We start from the raw sequence: 23590 nt of genomic DNA on the forward strand, positions 1-23590 counted from the left end.
AATTTCTTTCCTTGGCCAAGATTTGTAGCTGCTTATAACATAGCAATGTGTCTAATTTAAGCAAAAAGTAGATTGTTTTAAACTATGTGAATTAGATTACTAAAACTACAGGGGTAGGAGATGCTGAGCTTGGATGTAACAAAGCAAGGAAAAATGCTGCCACTCAATATTTGTGAATAGATGCCAGAAACTCTGCCATAGAGGGCCCAGAAAAGCTAGTTGCCACCATCATGGGACTTGCAGAAAGATCCAGTCTTCAAACGTACAAATGATGCCACACATTGCTCTCAAGTGTGTTTGTGTGGTAAAACCTAAGTGGATTCCTACAGACAGGAAGTCTTAAAATTGTTGCAGCTTTCAGTCTACTTAGTATAGCAAAATAAGAATCGGAATGGGTAGAGTGAGTCTTTCTAAACTGTCTGCCATGCACCTCTTATTTTTCCTGTTATGTTTACCAGGACCTTGATACCATTTTCTCAAAATTGTAGTATAGTTGCTTTACCGTGTTGTGTTAGTTTCTGTTGTACAGCAAGGTGAATCAGCCACACGTATACACATATCCCCTCTTCCTTGGATTTCCTTCCCATTTAGGTCACCACAGAACATTGAGTAGAGTCTCCTGAGCTATATAGTCTGTTCTCATTAGTTGTGTGTTTTATACAGAATAGTGTATATATGCCAATCCCAGTCTTCCAACCCATTCTGCCCTCTCCCCCACTTGGTATCCATACATTTGTTCTCTATGTGTCTATTTCTGCCTTGCAGATAAGTTCATCTGTACCATTTTCTTAGATTCCACATATGTACATTAATATATGGTATGTGTCTCTTTCTGACTTATTCACTCTGTATGACAGTTCATCCATCTCTTTACAAATGGCACAATTTTGTTCCTTTTATGGGTGAGTAATATTCTATTGTATATATGTACATCTTCTTTATCCATTCCTCTGTTGATTGACATTTAGGTTGTTTTTATGTCTTGACTATTGTAAATAGTGCTGCAATGAACATTTGGGGTGCATATATCTTTTTGAATTATGGTTTTCTCTAGGTATATGCCCAGGAGTGGGATTGCTGGGTCAGATGGTTCTGTTTTTAGTTTTTTATGAAAACTCCATAGTGGCTGTACCAATTCACATTCCCATCAACAGTGTAGGAGGGTTCCCTTTTCTCCATGCCCTCCCTAGCGTTTATTGTTTGCAGAGTTTTAAACATTATTCATTTATTTTTGACTGTGCTGAATCTTCCTTTCTGAGTGGACTTTTCTCTAGTTGTGGCAAGCAGGGGCCACTCTCTACTATGGTGTGCAGGCTTCTCATTGCTGTGGCTTCTCTTGTTGCTAAGCACAGGCTCCAGGGCGTGCGGCTTCAGTAGCTGCAACAGGAGGGCTCAGCTGTGGTTCCTGGGCTCTAGGGCACAGGCTCAATAGTTGTGGCACACAGGCTGTTTGTAGACTTTTTGATGGTCATTCATTCTGACGGGTGTGAGGTGACACTTCATTGTAGTTTTGATTTGCATTTCTCTGATAAGACATTGAGCATCTTTTCATTGCTTGTTGCCCATCTGCAGGTCGTCTTTGGAGAAATTTCTGTCTAGGAATTCTGTCCATTATCTGATTGAATTATTTGTTTGATGTTGAGCTGCATTAGCTGCTTAGAGAGTTTTGAGATGAATCCTTTGTCGGTTACTTTGCTTCAAACATTTTCTCCCATTGTGAGTGTTGCCTTTTCATTGTTTGTAGATTCCTTCGTTGTGCAAATGTTTTTAAGTTTCCTTAGGTCTCATTTGTTTTTATTTTCATTACTGAAGGAGGTGGATAAAAAAAAGATCTTGCTGTGATTTATGCTTGACACTGTTTTGAATGGAAGAAGTACTAGCAAGCATTTGACCTTTCTTCTGGTGTTAACTGAAATTCTTAAAAACAAATTTCACAATCAAGTGTGATATTTACTAGAAGTTTATAGTAGCTACCTGTTACAGATTAAGGAGGTTCCCTACTACTTTTAGTTTCCAATTTGTTTTTAATCATGTGGATGTCAAACACCTTCTCAAGCAATTAATATAATATTTATTAAAGCTGTGGATTTGATTAGTCGATTTTATTCTATATTTTTTAATTTTACTCAAGTATAGTTGATTTATGTTAGTTTCAGACGTACAGCAAAGTGACTGAGTTATGCATATACATATATTCATACTTTTTTAGATTCTTTTTCCATACAAGGAAAGGAATATTCAGTAGAGTTTCCTCTGCTGTATAGCAAGTCCTGGTAGGTTATCTATTTTACGTATAGTAGTGTGCCATCTATGGGGTTGCACAGGGTTGGACACTACTGAAGCGACTTAGCAGCAGTGTGTATATATCCCAAGCTCCTAATTTATCCTCCCCCACCCCATTTGCCCTTTGTTAAATTTTTTGTTGTTGTTGTTCAGTTGCTAAGTCATATCCAACTCTTTATGATCCCCTGGACTGCAGCATGCCAGGCTTCCCTGCCCTTCACTATCTCCCCAATTTTGCTCAAACTCATGTCCATCGAGTTGGTGATGCCATCCAACCATCTCATCCTCTGTTTTCTCCTCCTCCTCCTGCCCTCAACCTTCTCCAGCATCATGGTCTTTTCCAGTGAGTTGGCTCTTCGCACCAGGTGGCACAATTATTGGAGCTTCAGCTTCAGCATCAGTCCTTCCAGTGAAGATTCAGGATTGATTTCTTTTAGGATTGACTGGCTTGATCTCCTTGCTGTCCAAGGGACTCACAAGAGTTCTCCAGCACTACCATTGGAAGGCATCAATTCTTTGGTGCTCAGCCTTCTTTGTGGTCCAACTCTCACATCCATACATGACTACTGTAAAAACCATAGCTTTGACTATATGGACCTTTGGTGGGAAAGTGATGTTTCTGCTTTTTGATACACTGTCTAGGTTTGTCACAGATGCTTGCTCCTTGGAAGGAAAGTTTTTAATTTCATGGCTGCAGTCACTGTCTGCAGTGACTTTGGAGCCCAAGAAAATAAAAGTCTGTCACTGTTTCCATTTTTCCCCCATCTATTTGCCATGAAGTGATGGGAGTGGATGCCGTGATCTTAGTTTTTTGAATGTTGAGTTTTAAGCCAACTTTTTCACTGTCCTCTTTCACCTTCATCAAGATGTTCTTTAGTTCCTCTTCACTTTCTGCCATTAAAGTGGTATCATCTGCATATCTGAAGTTGTTGATATTTCTCCCGGCAATCTTGATTCCAACTTGGGATTCATCCAGCCCAGCATTTTGTATGATGTACTCTGCATATAAGTTAAATAAACAGGGTGACTATATATAGCCTTGAGGTACTCCTGTCCCAATTATGAACTATTCTGTTGTTCTATGTCCACTTAACTGTTGCTTCTTGACCTGCATACAGGTTTCTTAGGAGGCAGGTAAGGTGGTCTGGTATTCCCATCTCTTGAAAATGTTCCCCCAGTTTGTTGTGATCCACATAGTCAAAGACTTTAACATAGTCAATGAAGCAGATGTTTTTCTGGAATCTCTTGCTTTTTCTATGATTCAGTGGATGTTGGCAATTTGATCTCTGGTGCCTCTGCCTTTTCTAAATTCAGCTTGTACATCTGGAAGTTCTTGGTTAATGTACTGTTGAGGCCTAGCTTGAAGGATTTTGAGGATTACCTTGCTAGCATGTGAAATGAGCGCAATTGTGCTATAGTTTGAACGTTCTTTGACATTTCCTTTCTTTGGGATTGGAATGAAAACTGACCTTTTCCAGTCCCGTGGCCACTGCTGAGTTTTCCAAATTTGCTGGCATACTGAGTGCAGCACTTTCACAGCATCGTCTTTTAGGATTTGAAATAGCTCAGCTGGAATTCCATCACCTCCACTAGCTTTGTTTGTAGTGATGCTTCCTCAGGCCCACTTGACTTTGCACCCCAGGATATCTATAGTGACCACACCATCATGGTTATTCGGGTTATTAAGACCTTTTTTTGTACTGTTCGTCTGTATATTCTGCTGCCTCTTCTTAATATTGTATGCTTCTGTGAGGTCCATACCATTTCTGTCCTTTATTGTGCCCATCTTTGCATAAATGTTCCCTTGGTATCTCTAATTTTTTTGAAGAGATGTCTAGTCTTTCCCATTCTGTTGTTTTCCTCTATTTCTTTTCATTGCTCACTTAAGAAGGCTTTCTTATCTCTCCTTGCTGTTCTTTGGAACTCTGCAGATGGGTATACCTTTCCTTTCCTCCTTTGCCTTTCACTTCCCTTCTTTTCTCAGCTATTTGTAAGGCCTTCTCAGACAACCATTTTGTCTTCTTGCATTTCTTTTTCTTGGGTATGGTTTTGGTCACTGCCTCCTGTACAATGTTATGAAACTGTCCATTGTTCTTCAGGGATTCTATTAGATCTAATCCCTTGCATCTATTAGTCCCTTACACTGTATAATCATAAGGGATTTGATTTAGGTCATACCTGAATGGCCGAATGGTTTCCCTACTTTCTTCAGTTTAAGTCTGAATTTTGCAATAAGGAGTTCCTAAGTTTTTTTTAATCTGTGAGCCTGCTTCTATTTTGTAAATAAGTTCATTTATACCATTTTTAAAGAACTAGATTCCACATTTGAGTGAAATCATCTTTCTCTGCCTGACTTCACTTAATATGATAATCTCTGTTTATCCATATTGTTGCAAATGGCCTTACTTCATTCTTTTTAATAGGTCAGTAATATTCCGTTGTATATATGTTCCGCATCTTTATTCATTCCTCTGTCAATGGACATTTAGGTTGCTTCCTTGTCTTGACTACTGTAAACATGCTGCAGTGATTATTGGGGTGTGTGTATCTTTTAGCTACGGTTTCTCTGGATCTATGTCCTGGAGTGGGCTAGCTGGATCATATGGTAGTTATGGTTTTAACTTTTTAAGGAACACCCATACTGTTCTCAGTAATGGTTATACCAGTTTACATTCCCTCTACGGTGTAGGAGGGTTCTCTTTCCTCCATGCCCTCGCCAGCGTTTACTGTTTGTAGATCTTTTGACGATGGCCATTCTGACCAGTGTGAGGCGATACCTCATTGTAGTTTTGATTTGCATTTCTCTGATAATTAGTGATGTTGAACATCTTTCCATCTGCTTTTTGGCCATCAGATTTTTAAAATATTGAACCATTTTTATTTCTTGGGATAGTGTGGTAATGGTTTTAATTATTAATTCAGTTTCTTAACTTGATATGGGGTTGTCCAGGCTGTTTCTTCTTGAGGAAATTTTGATAATTTGTCTCTAAGAAATTTGTCAATTTCACATGAATTGTCTAATGTATTGACATAAAAATGTTCATAATATTCCATTATCCTTATCATACTTGTAAAAACTGTTGTAATATCCCTTTTTTGATGCTTGATATTGGTAATTTGTTTCTTTTCTCTTGACTCTATCAGTCTAGCTAAGGATTTATCAATTCAAGAAAATATTTTTTGGCTTTACTGAATTTCTCTATGATTTGCCTGTTTTTATATCATTTATTTCTGCTCTTAGTTTTCTTCTGCTTCCTTTTGGTTTGTTCTTCCTTTCTTGCCTTAAACAGAAAAAAAAACAAAAAACAAAAAAACACCACTTCTACTAAAACAAAATTCATATATCATACAATTCTATAGCTTAAAATGTACTACTTGATGACTTAATATATTCAAAGAATTGTGTATTCATCATCACAATCAACTTGGGAATACTTTCATTAATCCAAAAAGAAATCTAATACCATCACTCTCTAATACCCCAATCCCCAGGAAACCATTAATCCTCTTTCTGTTTAGATTTGTCTATTCTGAAGCTTTTGAACTGTGGTGTTAGAGAAAACTCTTGAGAGTCCCTTGAACTGCAAGGAGATCCAACCAGTCAAATCCTAAATGAAATCAGTCCTGAATATTTACTGGAAGGACTGATGCTGAAGATGAAACTCCAATACTTTGGCCACCTGATGCAAAGAACTGACTCATTGGAAAAGACCCTGATGCTGGGAACAATTGAAGGCGGGAGGAGAAGGGGATGACAGAGGATGAGATGGTTGGATGGCATCACCAACTCAATGAACATGAGTTTGAGTAAACTCCAGAGGTTGGTGATGGACAGGGAAGCCTGGAGTGCTGCAGTCCATGGGGTTGCAAAGAGTTGGACGCAACTGAGCAACTGAAAAGCCTCTTGATGAAGGTGAAAGAGGAGAGTGAAAAAGTTGGCTTAAAGCTCAACATTCAGAAAACAAAGATCATGGCATCTGGTCCTATCACTTCATGGGAAATAAATGGGGAAACAGCGGAAACAGTGTCAGACTTTATTTTTTGGGGCTCCAAAATCACTGCAGATGGTGACTGCAGCCATGAAATTATAAGACCCTTACTCCTTGGAAGGAAAGTTATGACCAACCTACAGAGTATATTCAAAAGTAGACATTACTTTGCCAACAAAGGTCCATCTAGTCAAGGCTATGGTTTTTCCAGTGGTCATGTATGAATATGAGAGTTGGACTGTGAAGAAGGCTGAGCACCAAAGAATTGATGCTTTTGAACTGTGGTGTTGGAGAAGACTCTTGAGAGTCCCTTGGACTGCAAGGAGATCCAACCAGTCCATTCTGAAAATCAGCCCTGGGATTTCTTTGGAGGGAATGATGTTGAAGCTGAAACTCCAGTACTTTGGCCACCTCATGTGAAGAGTTGACTCATTGGAAAAGACTCTGATGCTGGGAGGGATTGTGGGCAGGAGGAGAAGGGGACAACAGAGGATGAGATGGCTGGATGGCATCACTGACTCGATGGACGTGAGTCTGAGTGAACTCCGGGAGTTGGTGATGGACAGGGACGCCTGGCGTGCTGTGATTCATGGGGTCTCGAAGAGTCAGACACGACTGAGCAACTGAACTGAGCTGAACTGAGTGACTGAACTGACTGACTGATTCTAGGCATTTCAAATACATGGCATCATATTACCAATATAAGGCCCCTTGTGATTAATTTCTTTTGCTTAGTATATTTTAAGGTTCATCTACCTTGTAGCCTGTATCACTCCTTCATTTATTTTTATTGCTAATATTCTCTATAGTTTTCCAGCTTCTTAAGGTGGAAACCAGATTATTATGGTTTTTATAATGCCCTTTAATGTTCCAAGAAAAAATGAATAGGATGAAGAACATATCTGATCAATATATCTATCAGGCTCAACTAGAATACAACCTGAAAACTTTAAAGGCAGTGCTTCTTCAAACAAGCACTTCACCACAATTAGTTTATTTCTTTCAGCTATTTTTAATCAAATGACTGAAATCAGGGTTTCTCAACCTTTGCACCACTGACATTTGGGAGTGTTCATTTTTTTTTTTTGAATTATACTTCACATAATATTGTGTTAGTTTCAGGTGTATAATAGAATGCCTCAGTATTTATATTACAGAATGATCATCACAATAATCACGAACATCCATCACCACACATAGTTACATTTTTTCCTTGTGACTTTTTTTTATTAAGCAGAGCACTTTATTAATCTTTATTTCAAACTTTATTCTTAGGCTTTTCATCTTAATTAGCTGCAAAGAATGAATTGTATATAAACAAAAACTGAAAAGAGCTGCAGTGTCCAGTGGCTGGCTTAAAGACACTAGAGATCTAGATTTTATCAGATCCATAAACAAAATTTTAAAAGCAGTCATAATATAAAATAGCAGCTCCCAGTAACTTCTTTATCTTCTTCAGAAGTTGACTCAATTCAGTTTGCTGCATTCTTGGAAGCCTCGTCAAAATTATCCACTAGATCTGTACCTTCATCATTTTCTTCTCTGGCAAGTGGTGCTCCTCCGTACACAGATTGTTTGGGCAGAGCTTGACGAGTCTCCTCAAACCAGTCATACTATCCGCACCAAGCTGGTTTAAGATGCTGGGTAGCATTTCTGTCAGCTGCTGTGTCTCAGCATTGCCTGTAACGGTGGAAGTGTTTGCTGCCAGAGATGCCTGAACGTTAGCGTTGTTGAAGTGGATCAGTGTTCCTTGATTTGTGAACCTACTCGCCTCTTCAATACCAGGGATAATGTCTAACCCTAACTTCTTTAAAGAGAACTGAAGTTTTTTGTCATCAGCCGTGGTTGTTCTATGAACCACCTTCTTCTTTCTGCAAGCAGTTCCTTTCCCACCAGTGCACACTTGTGTGGGCAACTTTCTCCTGGTTCGTGATGGTTTCTTTCATCTTGCTGGAGCGGAAATGGGGCTGCGCTGGGGACTAGGTTTGGTGCTCAGGTGGTCTTGAGCAGACCAGCTGAGATTAGGCGCATGCATGTGGGGATGCAAGATGGCAGCTAGACCTGACATTTATAACTGGAAGTTGTACTTCTTGATCACCTTCACCTTTTTACCCTTTACCCTAACCCCTTACCTTTGGAAACCACTAAATCTTTTCTCTGTATCTGCATGTTTAGGTTTTTGTTACCATTTTGTCTTTTTAGATCCCATGTACAAGTAAGATCATATCGTACTCAATAGTTATCTTTCTCTGTCCAACTTATTTCACTTGGCATGATAATCTTCAAGGTCCATTCATGGTGTCACAAATGACAAAACTTCTTTTTTATGGATGATTAATATTCTATTGTGTGTATGTATCACATTTTCTTTCCATTCATTCACTGATGGACACTTAGGTTGCTTCCATGTTCAGTGTTGCAAAGAACATGGGGTGCATGTATATTTTCAAGTTAGTGCTTTCACTCCTGCTGATAAAAAGCCAGAAGTGGAACTGCTGGATCATAGTTCTGTTTTTAACATTTTGAAGAAACTTTACACTGTTTTCCAGAGTAGCTACACCATAAGTACACTAATTTTAAATCTTTATTTTATACTATAAAAGTTAATTTTTTCTGTAGCTGCTGCTCTATCCTATGGGTTTGATAGTTAGTATTTTCATCATCTTTCATATCTATTTCATGCTTTCCATTCTGGTATCAGTTCATTCTCTAGATTTCTTGGGAAGGTGTCATAGGAACAATATTTTCTGAGTTCCTGCATGTTGATAGATTTGTCTGTGCCTTTATACTTAAAGGTTAGTTATGCTGTATATAAAACCTTTTGTTCACATTTTCTTTCCTTGACTATCTTAAATATATTTTATATCCGTTTTCTTCTAGGATAAGGTGTTGCTGTCAACACCTAATAATGATCTAATTCTCTCTCCTTTATAAGTAATGTGGTCTTTTTGCCAAAATGCTCAAAGGAATTTTTTCCCTCTTTAAAATCTGGTAATTTTACAAGTACATATTGATGTTGGTTATTCTGAGTTGTTATTCTCTGGCGCACAAGTCCCTGCTCTTTCAATATATAGTTTTAAACATTTTTGGGAAAGTGTTGTGTCCATCTCAGCCTACTCATAGTGATGATGCTGGAGAGGAATGCCTGAGACACTTGCCTGGGTCCCTGTTACTTGTGGAGAGCCCCAGACATTTCCTGGACCAGAGCCAACGTCGTGGCCGGAACAGCCCTGTGGTTCTTAACTATGACTGCAGGGAGCACCTCAGCAAAAACCATCAGGGAACTTTAAAGAACAACATTACTCAAAGATCCTACAGGGTACAGCACTATCCAGGGCCACAGAGTTGGTCATGGGCAGAGTAGGGGGGAGCACAAATCTGGAGGATTCTGCCTTTATTAAGTTCCCAGGATAGGGTGCCTGAGATTTTGTGCCTGCCTCAGTATTGGCAAATTTCAAGTATAAGTGGGACCAGGGCATGGGAAGGGGAAAACAGATATGGTAGAACTGTCATTTATCTAGGAAAGAGGTCCCCAGCCACCTGTTAGGAACTAGGCTGCACTATAGGAGGTGAGAGGTGAATGAGAGTGAAGCTTCATCTGCCACTCCCATCATGCATCACCCTTAGATAGGGTCACCTAGTTGCAGCAAAACAAGCTCAGGGTTCCCGCTGATTCTGCATTATGCTGAGTTGTAGAATTATTTCATTATATATCACAGTGTAATGATAACAGAAATAAAGTATACAATAAATGTAATGTTCTTGAATTATCCTCAAACCATCCCCCTGCCCCAGGTCTATGGGAAAATATAATCTTCCACAAAACCAGTCTCTGGTGCCAAAAAGGTTGGGGACAGCTGATCTAGGACACAAGACTTTCTATTAATAAAAGGGGAATTCCAGGGGTGGAACAGCCTGATTGCTTATCTATTTGTTTTGCTGGTAGCTGTGTCATACAGCTGACGGTATGTTTAAGATGGATGCCTTTGAAGTGGATGTGTCAGCAGTTAACAGCTTCTTGTCAGGCACTCACACTACATAAAGTTTTTTGATTCTCTTTACTTGGTTTTGTTATTTAGGGATTCTCATTATCTCTGTTAGATCTTCTTTGCTTATTTTCAGCGTCATTTTCTTTTTATTTTAAAAACTGTCCTCTTTATCTTTTACGTATCCATCTGTCTATTGATGGACCCTTGGATTGCTTGTGTTTTGGCTATTGTAAATATAGCTGCTATTAAAGTGACTGTACAAATAAATATCTCTTTGAGCATCTACTTTCATTACTTTTGGAAACATACTCAAAAGAGGAATGTACAGTGATTGAACAATTTTACATTCCCACCAGCAATGTGTGAACCTTCCTTGCTAGGGATGGCAAAACTACTTTTGCTATTCTTTTCTTTGTATCTTAAGAGCTTTCCCCTCTCCTTTCCTCTATTACTGCCTTTTCTTGGTAATGACACATTTTGATTACTTTTCATTTCTATTTGCATATGTTCTTTAGACATTTTCTTGGTGTTTACCATGTGGACTACATATAACATCCTAAAGTTATAATAATCTGAATTAATAACAGTTTCTGTAACTACAAATGAAAACTCTACCCCTGTATAGATCTACTCCCATTTGTTAGTGAAGTCACAAATTATAACTTTATATATTGTACCCATTAACAGATTTATTTTTATCCATTTTGTCTTCTAAATTCTCTAGGAAAAGAGATATAAACCAAAATCACAATGTTGCTTTTTCTGTTGTCCATACATTTACCTTTATTATAGATTTTTATGTCTTCTTATGGCTTCAAGTCAATGTCTAGAGCCCTTTCAACTAGAAGCATTTCTTATAGGGCAGGTCTAGTGGTAATGAACTCCTTCAGCTTCCGTCTATCTGCAGATGTCTAAATTTCTCCCTTATTTTTGTAGAACAGATTTACTATGTACATAGTTCTTGACTGTCAGTGCTTTAAATGTAAAGCACTGCCTTCTGACGTCCTAGGTTTCTGCTAATAAACCCACTGATAATCTTATTCAGGATTCCTTGGACAGTAATTCAGTCCTCTCTTGCTGCTCATCTTTCAAGAGTTTGATTAGTGTATCTCAGGGTCATTCTCTTGAGTTTATCCTACTTGGGATTCTTTAAGCTTCTGGAATTTGTCAGACTACTGACTGACATGGCTCAGACGGTAAAGCGTCTGCCCGCAATGCGGGAGACCCCAGTTCGATTCCTGGGTCGGGAAGATCCCCTGGAGAAGGAAATGGCAATCCACTCCTGCACTCTTGCCTGGAAAATCCCATGGACGGAGGAGCCTGATAGGCTACAGTCCATGGGGTCACAAAGAGTCGGACACGACTGAGAGACTTCACTTTCACTTTCACTGACTGACATGACTACAAATTTGCGAAGTTACTGACCATTATTTTTTCAAATTATCTCCCAGAAATCTTCTTCCTCAAGAATTCATATAATGTTGTACACTAGGCTGTTTGATGGTGTCACGTAAAGTCCCTTTGGCTCTGTTCACTTTTCTGTACTCCTTCTACTCCTCAGACTTGATAATTTGTAATGACTTGTCCTCAAGTTGCCTGATTTATTCCTCTGCCTACTTGAACCTGCTGTTGAATCCCTCTAGTGTATTTTTCAGTTCCAGAATTGGTTCTTTTAAACTGATTTTCATTTTGTTCATATATTACCTGCTGACTTCGTTCTTTGTCCATGCTCTCCTTCAGCTCTTTGAGCATATCGGGAACAGGTGTTTTCGGGCAGGAAGGAGGCTTGAAAGGGAAGAGATATATGTATACTTATGGCTGATTCACGTTGTTGTAAGGGAATGTGGAAAGATAACACATTATTTTTAATAAGGAATTTTTTCCATTTCATGATAAAAATCTGAAAGTGTTTCATGTTACAGAGCCTTAAACTTTTCTGCCTTTTAAATGTAAAGTAAAAAATAGAATACATAGGTAAATTTAAGTATTTCTTCATCTATGAGTTACCAACTACAGGGTTATTATACATAGTATGATTTAACCCCTTATATATCCAAACTCATATAAAACCTAAATTGCAATGGAGCTTAATTGCATTTATGGTTTTAAGGAAGGTATTAAAATAATAATTTTGGCTCTTTGTAGACTTGACTAAGGATAAAATTCATCTCTCTAAATAAAGTCATGAAATGTGCACATCACTCTACATATTCTCTTTAAGATGTTCTGTTCTGAATCTTTTAAAGTGCTTAGCCTAAAACAGATCTGTATTACAAATAAATCTGGTAGGAATTGGAACAACCAAATGACAAAAATGTAAGGGTTTTCTTTTCAGATTTTAGAGCTCATTTTACCTGTGATTATCTTTTTTTATACAACTAATCTCAGCTGAATAGTGCTGCAATAGGAACTCAACAAGGCTTCAAAAAGCAGAATATAAACTTTTACATTTGATAAGACTATTAATTTTTTATAACTTAGTCTTCCTGCATCAAAATATATATTTAACTGAAGGCTACATTCACACACAAAGGAAACTTCAAAGTCCTCAAAAACAATTTAATAAAACAGGCACCCAAGAACTTTACTGTTCCACTACAGTTACTTTTGCAAAACTCATGAGTGTGGTAGAATAATATCCAAGGACATCAGAAAATTGGACTATGAAATCCATTTCATTTTGATAAATCTTGTAACTAAACAAATGGTACTCTCTAGTACTGATAATTCATTCTTATTTCTCTAAGTTATCCAGTACCATTCCTGATAAATAATACACTTCTACCAGAGTGAAATGTGGTCCACTGGAGAAAGGAATGGCAAACCACTTCAGTATTCTTGCCTTGAGAACCCCCAAAACAGTATGAAAAGGCAAAAAGATAGGACACTGAAAGATGAACTCCCCAGGTTGCTAGGTGCCCAATATGCTACTGGAGATCAGTGGAGAAGTAACTCCAGAAAGAAAGAAGAGGCGGAGCCAAAGCAAAAACAACACCCCACATTTGTGGATGTGACTGGTGACAGAAGCAAGGTCTGATGCTGTAAAGAGCAACACTGAATAGGAACCTGGAATGTTAGGTCCACGAATCAAGGCAAATTGGAAGTGGTCAAACAGGAGATGGCAAGAGTGAACATCGACATTTTATGAATCACAGAACTAAAATGGACTGGAATGGGTGCATTTGACTCAGATGACCATCGTATCAACTACTGTGGGCAAGAATCCCTTAGAAGAAATGGAGTAGCCACCATAGTCAACAAGAGAGTCCAAAATGCAGTACTTGGATGCAATCTCAAAAACAACAGAAGCATCTCTCTTCGTTTCCAAGGCAAGTCATTCAATATCATGGTAATTCAAGTCTATATCCTGACCAGTAATGCTGAAGAAGCTGAAATTGAACGGTTCTATATGCAGAGTACATCATGAGAAACGCTGGACTGGAAGAAACACAAGCTGGAATCAAGATTGCCGGGAGAAATATCAATAACCTCAGATATGCAGATGACACCACCCTTATGGCAGAAAGTGAAGAGGAACTCAAAAGCCTCTTGATGAAAGTGAAAGAGGAGAGTGAAAAAGTTGGCTTAAAACTCAACATTCAGAAAACGAAGATCATGGCATCTGGTCCCATCACTTCATGGGAAATAGATGGGGAAACAGTATCAGACTTTTATCAGTGCAGATGGTGACTGCAGCCATGAAATTAAAAGACGCTTACTCCTTGGAAGGAAAGTTATGAACAACCTAGATAGCATATTCAAAAGCAGAGACATTACTTTGCCAACAAAGGTCCGTCTAGTCAAGGCTATGGTTTTTCCTGTGGTCATGTATGGATGTGAGAGTTGGACTGTGAAGAAGGCTGAGCACCGAAGAATTGATGCTTTTGAACTGTGGTGTTGGAGAAGACTCTTGAGAGTCCCTTGGACTGCAGGGAGATCCAACCAGTCCATTCTGAAGAGGCTCAGCCCTGGGATTTCTTTGGAAGGAATGATGCTGAAGCTGAAACTCCAGTACTATGGCCACCTCATGCGAAGAGTTGACTCATTGGAAGGGACTCTGATGCTGGGAGGGATTGTGGGCAGGAGGAGAAGGGGACAACAGAGGATGAGATGGATGGATGGCATCATCGATGCGATGGACGTGAGTCTGACTGAACTCTGGGAGTTGGTGATGAACAGGGAGGCCTGGTGTGCTGCGATTCATGGGGTCGCAAAGAGTCGGACATGACTGAGCGACTGAACTGATGAAGACCTACAAGTCCTTTTAGAACTAACACCCCCAAAAGATGTCCTTTTCATTATAGGGGACTGGAATGCAAAAGTAGGAAGTCAAGAAACACCTGGAGTAACAGGCAAATTTGGCCTTGGAGTATGGAATGAAGCAGGGCAAAGGCTAATAGAGTTGTGGCAAGAGAACAAACTGATCATAGAAAACACCATCTTCCAACAACACAAGAGAAGACTCTACACATGGACATCACCAGATGGCCAACACCAAAATCAGATTGATTATATTGTTTGCAGCTAAAGATGGAGCAGTTCTATACAGTCAGCAAAAAAAAGACCAGGAGCTGACTGTGGCTCAGATCATGAACTCCTTATTGCCAAATTCAGACTTAAATTGAAGAAAGTAGGGAAAACCACTAAACCATTCAGGTATAACTTAAACCAAATCCCTTACAATTATACAGTGGAAGCGGGAAACAGATTTAAGGGACTAGATCTGACAGAGTGCCTAATGAACGATGGATGGAGGTTTGTGACATTGTACAGGAGACAGGCATCAAGACCATCCCCAAGAAAAAGAAATGCGAAAAAGCAAAATGGCTGTCTGAGGAGGCCTTACAATAGCTGTAAAAGAAGTGAAAAGCAAAGGAGAAAAGGAAAGATACACCCATTTGAATGCAGAGTTCCAAAAAATTGCAAGGAGAGATAAGAAAGCCTTCCTCAATGATCAGTGCAAAGAAATAGAGGAAAACAATAGAATGGGAAGGACTAGAGATCTCTTCAAGAAAAGTAGAGATACCAAAGGAACATTTCATGCAAAGATGGGCTCAATAAAGGACAAAAATGGTATGGACCTAACAGAAGCAGAAGATATTAAGAAGGGGTGCCAAGAATAAAAAGAACTGTACAAAAAAGATCTTCATGACCCAGATGATCACAATGGTGTGATCACTGACCTAGAGCCACATATCCTGGAATACGAAGTCAAGGAAGCATCGCTACGAACAAAGCCAGTAGTGGTTATGGAATTCCAGTCGAGCTATTTCAAATCCTGAGAGATGATGCTGTGAAAGTGCTGCCCTCAATAGGCCAGCAAATTTGGAAAACTCAGCAGTGGCCACAGGACTGGAAAAGGTCAGTTTTCATTCTAATCTCAAAGAAAGGCAATGCCAAAGAATGCTCAAACTACTGCACAATTGCACTCATCTCACACGCTAGTGAAGTAATGCTCAAAATTCTGCAAGCCAGGCTTCAGCAATACGTGAGCCGTGAACTTCCTGATGTTCAAGCTGGTTTTAGAAAAGGCAGATGAACCAGAGATCAATTGCCAACATCCGCAGGATCATCGAAAAAGCAAGAGAGCTCCAGAAAAACATCCATTTCTGCTTTATTGACTATGGCAAAGCCTTTGACTGTGTGGATCACAATAAACTGTGGAAAATTATGAAAGAGACCACCTAACCTGCCTCTTGAGAAACCTGTATGCAGGTCAGAAAACAACAGTCAGGACTGGACATGAACAACAGACTGGTTCCAAACAGGAAAAGGAGTATGTCAAGGCTGTATATTATCACCCTGCTTATTTAACTTATATGCAGAGTACATCATGAGAAACGCTGGGCTGGAGGGAGCACAAGCTGGAATCAAGATTGCCGGGAGAAATATCAATAACCTCAGATATGCAGATGACACCACCCTTATGGCAGAAAGTGAAGAGGAACTCAAAAGCCTCTTGATGAAAGTGAAAGAGGAGAGTGAAAAAGTTGGCTTAAAGCTCAACATTCAGAAAACTAAGATCATGGCATCTGGTCCCATTACTTCACAGCAAATACACGGGGAAACAGTGTCAGACTCTTGTTCTGGGCTCCAAAATCACTGCAGATGGTGACTGCAGCCATGAAATTAAAAGCCACTTGCTCCTTGGAAGAAAATTTATGACCAACCTAGACAGCATATTAAAAAGCAAAGACATTTTACTTTGCCAACAAAGGTCCATCTAGTCCAGGCTATGGTTTTTCCAGTAGTCATGTATGGATGTGAGAGCTGGACTATAAGGAAAGCTGAGCTTCAAAGAATTGATGCTTTTGAACTGTGGTGTTGGAGCAGCCTCTTGAGAGGCCCTTGGACCACAAGGAGATCCAATCAGTCCATCCTAAAGGAGATCAGTCCTGAGTGGTCATTGGAAGGACTGATGCTGAAGCTGAAACTCCAATACTTTGGCCGCCTGATGTGAAGAACTGACTCATGAGAAAAGACCCTGATGCTGGGAAGGATTGAAGGCGGGAGGAGAAAGGGATGACAGAGGATGAGATGGTTGGATGGCATCACCGACTCGATGCACATGAGTTTGAGTAAACTCCGGGAGTTGGTGATGGACAGGGCAGCCTGGAGTGCTGCAATTCATGGGGTCGCAGAGAGTCAGACACGACTGAGCTGAACTGAACCAGAGTGAAATAAGTGCACCAAGAGAAGGGACTGGTTAAGATACTATTTTTCTCTGTTTTCTCTGCAAATCTCCATTTCATAATTCTCTTTATTCCTTCTCAAGTGACTTAAGTATTTAATGACTGTGGTGGTGGTTGTGCTATTTTGGTATTAAACTAAGATTCTTAATGGCAAGCATTTAGTCATTCAGTTGTTTAGCTCATGGGGCCCTACACATTTGTTCATTTTTTACCTTGTATGGACTTAAGTGGAAACCTGGCATAGAATTTACATATAACCAATCATATGACTACATAAGGATATTCAGATTCTCCTCAGCTACAATGACATAAACACACATACACCTATAAGCTATTATTTTTATATATGTGTGTGTGTTTACTGCTTACAACGGAACCCTTTTTATGCTGTAGTAACCATTTTATTATAAATTTACCAAAGTACATGGTTGGTTGCTTCTTTCACTACTGCATTTACCATCTAGCTTTCTGAGGAATCCTGAAGTCACTTCATTGTCTTTTAAAACAATCCTACTAGTTATGACTTACCCCGATTGAGTGTTCTGGTGAACTCTCCCCTTCACTCCTGTCAACTTGATGATACTGGTGATAATTCTATGGTTAAAGTTAATGAACGATGAAACTTCCAGTCTTAAAGGATGGACACTTAGGGTTGGTAAGGAAACTACATTTTCCATCATAGCTCTAGCTATCATTTATTTTAAAGTTCACCATTAAAAAAACTGCAAAGTTTTACACTGGAATTTTTTTTTTCTTTTTTGCATTTATAAAGAAAAATAGTTGGTAATTATAAAACTTGGGAGGTTTCTGTAAGACCTAACTAACACTGAAAAGAGTTTACCAATTCCTGTGTGGGGTTTGGGGGTTAAATATAATGAAACTGTTAAGATTATGGAATATATCACTTTCTTTCAAAATAGGTATTTTTTATTCTAGCTAAAACACATGTGGCAATAAAGGTTATATCCATTCTTTGAACCCCTATTTTATTTCTACAATTTTGAATTTACATTGCTTCCATCTAAAAAAAAAGATTTTTTAAAAATGATCCGTGGTCAGAAAATCTGGGTAGGTTAATGAATTTAATCCTCAACTTCTTACTAAAATACTTATAGTGGAACAAAGGACAGGTGGAAGAAAGAAACTTCAGTTAACTTTTTACCAATGGTTTTTGAATACCCTGTTTCTCAGAGAATTAACCAAATTCCTATTTGAATACTGTGTGAAGGATAAAGAACCCTTTTATGAACTAGGATTCACCATAAGAAATGTAAAGGTTAACTTAAAGGGTCAAATAACATACTTCCTTAGGTTCAGAGCTTTCTACTACCACACCATATAGCTGAATAAAATAAAGTCTTGTATAACATTATTGTAAAAATTCCATAACCATAGTATTAAAGATCAGAGCTCCCTTTGAAGGCAACGTATTTGATTAAATATCTGAAGGCTTAGAGATCCTACATTTTCTACCACAACAATGAGACTTCAGAATGAACAAACATCGAGAATAAATCTAGGTCCTAAATATAAAGAAATAACCTGTTATTGCAATAGCATACATTCACATTCAAATATGAAAAATACCACACAGAAAACAGAAACATTTTTAAAAAAAGGTTTAAGATCATAAATAGGTTATTGTCACAACACATTTCAGAATTGAAGAAACAAACATTTTGACTGTTTAGGAAAAACTTTTTTTTTTTTTTTTATCAATTCCCTCATCATTGAAAGAACTTGTACATTTTAAAATTTCCAGTCTCCTAAGGCACAATATTTATTTAATCTGAATGCCAACATCATCATCCCCCGCTGTCTATAGCTGGAACAAGAGGCAAGGAATTAGCACTAAGGAAAACAACAAAAATTCCTGGACAAAATCATGAGTCATTTAAGAAAAAGCAGAAACAGACTAAGTCATGATCATTTCTGTTAAGAAGGCCAAAACTTTTTAATGTAGGACCTTCTGTTAAATTTTTTTAAAATCAAAGTATTTTAACTCAAATTTAATTCACCACAGAGGAGCTATGAAAGGAACAGATTGGTAAAAAATAAAGAATACTTTAGAAAGGACTTGGGAGAAGAAAAAATCTACTTAGTAAACATAGGGGCAAACGTTAAACTGAACCGAGTTTAGAGGGCTAATTTATTCCTAGTCGTCAGGCAGATCCAGAAGAAAGTTAAGACTAGGTAAACACAGTACCTAGGTATACACTATAAGGCATCTGTTCCTTAATCAGATGGACCATTTTAGTCCACCACCCACCAACAGAGATATACTGAAATATTATAATCAGATGCTTGACTTTTTTTTCCCCAACTAAAAAAAAATTTTTTTAATATAAAGGTAAAAGTTCCTCATTTTTAACCCTGTCTTTTTGTCCTCTGTGATGCCAACTGAACTTTAAGGTTTTTTATATGTACAATGTGGTGATTTAGTGTTACTTTTAAAAGAAAAAAAAAACAAACCCCACAAAGTTAGTGATTGTCCACAGATGAAACATGGGATGAGGTTCATGACTGAATCAATCACGGAGTGTTAGTCAATTGTAAACTCTTGAAAGTTAAGACTGGGAATTGTGTGTATCAGACACATTAGAGTACAACAGGAGAGAAAGTTCATTTGTCATTCCAATTCTGACAAGGTGCATGGTCTTCGAAATTCCTGTCCACGTTCATGGAGCCATTTATTGGATACTGTGAAAGAACAAAATATATTAATGTATCCTGCTATCTAACTAGTACTGAATTAACTTCTGAGATAAAGCTCTATAATGAAGTTTCAACATGGGTTAAAAAATTCAAGACCAAAACCAGACAAAGATGCATGCTACTGAGGCTTTCAAGAACTTCACTAAATGATGGAGACACAGATTTTTTATGTATGTACATTTGAGAATCTGTAAATGTACATTTCTTAAAGTTTCTAATGTAGGTATGTGTTAGTCGCCCAGTCATGTCTGACTCTTTGCGACACCATAAACTGTAGCCCACCAGGTCCCGCTGTCCATGGAATTCTTCAGACAAGAATACTGGAGTGGATTGCCATTTCCTTCTCCAGAGGATCTTCCTGACCCAGGGACCAAACCCTGGGTCTCCTGCATTGCAGGCAGATTCTTTACCATCTGAGCTACCAGGGAAGCGATGTAGGTAGGTATATACAGAACAAAACACTGTTTTACCTGCTCACAAAATACAACTTCTAATACAAAGACATTTAAAAGATGAATATAAAGTCTCCACGTTAAAGGAGCAACTCTATGATTAATCTCTATTATGTGCTCATTAAGTTTCCTGTGTTTCAAGATACTGTTTAATACACCCCAAAAGGAATTAATTTCCTTCTTCCCCTATATTATAGAACATGGCATCGACATGTATAAAATATCTAAACTAACACTTACTAATTCCTTACTAACTCTTAACTAGTCTGTTACCTTTCTTAACCTGTGTAGCCAATCTTTCATTCATTAAACCCTGTCATTTTTCCTTCTTTGATCTCTTCAATCTGTTCACTGCTCTCCAAATCTTCTGCAGCTGTCTTAGTCCAGCCTTTTATCATCACCCACGCAGACAACAGGAAACAGCCTTCTAAACTCATCTCTCCTGTGCTAGCCTCTCTTTATTCTAGTCCAGTGGTTCACAAATATAAACATCATTTCTCTTAAATCTTAGAAGTGTGGCCAAGTGACACATACTAAAATAGTTATGGGGTTAAATGAATCTTTATTAAAATAATCTTACCCATTTCTATTCCCTTTTTTTAACTTGGCCAGTTCTATACTTGCATGACCCTTGAGAGTACCTCTCCAGCCTCATACGAGTCCTGGCCCTGGTCCCTAACATGCTTGGAAAACAACTGCTTATCTTCAAGACCAAACAGAAAAATTAAAACTTCAAAGAAGCCTCCCTAAATGTAAGTAGTTACGGTCTTCTGTTTACATCTTTGTATTATTATATACTACATTATATTTTACCCACTAATGTGTCTGAGACAACTATGAATCCCGAGAGAGGAAGATATTGTCTAACTCAACTTTGACTCATATAGTGTTTCTCAGAGTAACAAGTGGAAATAGTGTTTAAAATGTCATAAAAAATAATTCCAAAATAAGAGACCAAAATCATAAATTCTATTCAGAGAGTACAGGAAATATTTACCCCATTTGTTTCCAACCAGCACTGGACAGGCTGCATGCCGTGTACTATAATCTCCTTCTCCACTGGCAAACAGATTATACCAGAAAACAGCAGTTCCCTGAGGAGAACAAAACAAAATTATCCCCAAATAAAGTATCAGGTTATCACTTTTACAGTAATTAAATTTTCCTGTTTTATGGAAATAATTCCCCATGGCAGCACTATATCTTCCTCTAATAGAATTCTGAAAGTATGACATAACTTACAAAATTTTGGCAATGACACGAAAACATTAACATCAGAGTTGCTTAACAAAGAAGTGCATTTGCCAAAGCTAACACATCTTATAAATAGCAAGCATCATATGGAACCCATTTTAAAAGTGAAAACTTCTAAATACTAATCCCTGGTTGTTCATACTTCTGGGTACCCATGGTAAATTGTACAAAAAAAAAAAGTAAAGATTTTCCTATAGATAATGTATTCCTTAAGTATATTATCTTTTAAAATGTTATTTATTTTTATAGATAAATAACTATAGGTATCTCTCTTCCTGAGAGGAAAAAAATACAGAGAAATACCCCCAGCTAAAATGACAAATCCAGCTTACCTTTTTGGGCCAAACACTAGCTCCTACTTCAGGAAAAACAGTGGCTCCTCCTGCTAACACATCACTCATCTAATAAGAGATGACAGAGTATTGTCAAAAGTGCTGGTGGAGTAAAATTAAACATGCCCCTTTCGAGGCCCATGCGTGTCTCCCGCGGCTTCCCATCTCACCCCTGGCCCCTCAGGCTAATTCACCAAAACGACCAACTCAAAGGGCAAGAGGAGGGCGCCCACTGTGTGTTCTCTAGGCCTTTCAGAAAACATGGAGTTGTTCCTTTGGCCACATACATGCGAATCTACAAGAAGGGTGATATTATAGATATCAAGGGAATGGGTACTGTTCAAAAAGGAATGCCCCACAAATGTTACCATGGCAAAACTGGGAGAGTCTACAATGTTACCCAGCATGCTGTTGGCATCACTGTAAACAAACAAGATTCTTGCCAAAAGAATTAATGTGCCAAGCTAGATTCCTGAAATGTGTGAAGGAAAATGATCAGAAAAAGAAGGAAACTAAAGATAAAGGGACTTGAGTTCAGCTCAAGTACCAGCCTGTTCCACCCAGAGAAGCACACTTCATGAGGACCAATGGAAAGGAACCCAAATTGTTGGAGCCCATTCCCTATGAATTCATGGCCTGATGGGTATAAAAATAAAGATCTAGACTGTACAAATGTTTCTCTTAATTGAGTAGAGGTGTTGTGTCCAAATTCAGTGGTGATGTGTTTTCAAATTTACTGTTTTTTCTTCCTGAAAGATGTAACAGTTTGTTGTTCAGTATGCTCCATTGGTTAATGAACTGCCAGATATTAAAAAAAGAAAAAAATTAAACATGCTACTGTGAGATAGCTATGATACTGAATACTAGAATGAGAATACCTGGACTTCTAATTACATAGATGGGTTGGTGCATGCTGGTCAGTTTTTAAAAAACAAGATGCCATTTGGGTTTACATACATATATAAAAGCAAAGGAAAGATAAAGTCAGCAAGGGAGATTGGAAAAGAATTTGGGAGATAGCTATTTCTTTTATAGCCAGAGGTAAAAAGAGAGGATTTAAAACTGACACGTTAGGGAACATAAGGGTATAAATATGTATTATATAGCACTAGAATATCACCTCCATAGGGGTAGGAATTTTCACCTGTTTTATTGCTGAGCTTCAGTGTCTAAAATGGTACCTCAAAATAGTAGGTATTCAATAAATATTTAAATAAATGAATTCAAACAAAATAAGAGAAAAGTAACAAACTACAACCAGTTTTGTCATTTCTCATGTAGGGTATCAACACATGGCAACTAAAAATTAGAAAATTAAGAGATTGATAAAGGTAAACCAGAATAAAAACACAAATCTTCCAAATAAATTGAAGAAGTACATGCACAAAATGAGGCAAAGGAAACACAGATCATAGAGTGAAGATTTTTTTTCAAAAAAATGAAGTATAATATAGTGTAACATCAAGCAAAAATCCATCTATATGCTATAATCAGTGATATATAGGCAAATGCTGTACCAAGCCACCAGGGAAGCTGTACCAAAGAAAACAGAGTCTGACCTTAATATTAAACAGCTTAAAGTGAGTGATATAAAGAAGTGTATTTTACTGTGATACATGTATAATCAGTATCAAAGACCTGATCGCTCTTAAGCAATGAAAAGTTAACTTTGGAGAAATTTAAACTTTGTGCTATGGGGCCATCTGGGAAGAGCATTCAAATAGTGGGGAAAAAAAATGAAAACTAATTAATAAAAATGCTATATTTAACTAAAGGGGGACCTAATTAATATATAGTCTAATAATTACAAATAATCTAACATTTATGAATACTGGACCAATTAATACAGCATCATGTATGCCTGCGTTTATGAAACAAATATAG

The 23590-nt window shown here is 38.0% G+C and overlaps 1 protein-coding gene and 2 pseudogenes across 8 annotated transcripts in view; 1 reads left to right on the plus strand and 2 right to left on the minus strand.

Moving 5' to 3' along the window:
* Positions 1-2611: 2611 nt before the first annotated feature.
* Positions 2612-17722, minus strand: LOC112444775 (transcription factor BTF3-like; annotated as a pseudogene).
* An 835-nt stretch (positions 17723-18557) lies between these two features.
* P4HA1 (prolyl 4-hydroxylase subunit alpha 1) overlaps positions 18558-23590 on the minus strand; it is a 100219-nt gene continuing 95186 nt past the window's right edge. For 7 of the 8 annotated variants that reach the window (XM_059882509.1, XM_059882511.1, XM_059882514.1 and 4 more), the window contains 3 exons: positions 21707-21775; positions 21118-21214; positions 18558-19653 (listed from right to left, as the gene is read on the minus strand). In XM_059882509.1, the coding sequence (XP_059738492.1) occupies positions 19583-19653; positions 21118-21214; positions 21707-21775 (237 nt within the window). In that variant the 3' untranslated portion in view covers positions 18558-19582. 8 annotated transcript variants of the gene reach the window in all.
* On the plus strand, positions 21812-22346 carry LOC107131940 (large ribosomal subunit protein eL21-like; annotated as a pseudogene).

The sequence above is a fragment of the Bos taurus genome, chromosome 28, assembly GCF_002263795.3.
Source record: "Bos taurus isolate L1 Dominette 01449 registration number 42190680 breed Hereford chromosome 28, ARS-UCD2.0, whole genome shotgun sequence".
Lineage (NCBI taxonomy): Eukaryota > Metazoa > Chordata > Mammalia > Artiodactyla > Bovidae > Bos > Bos taurus.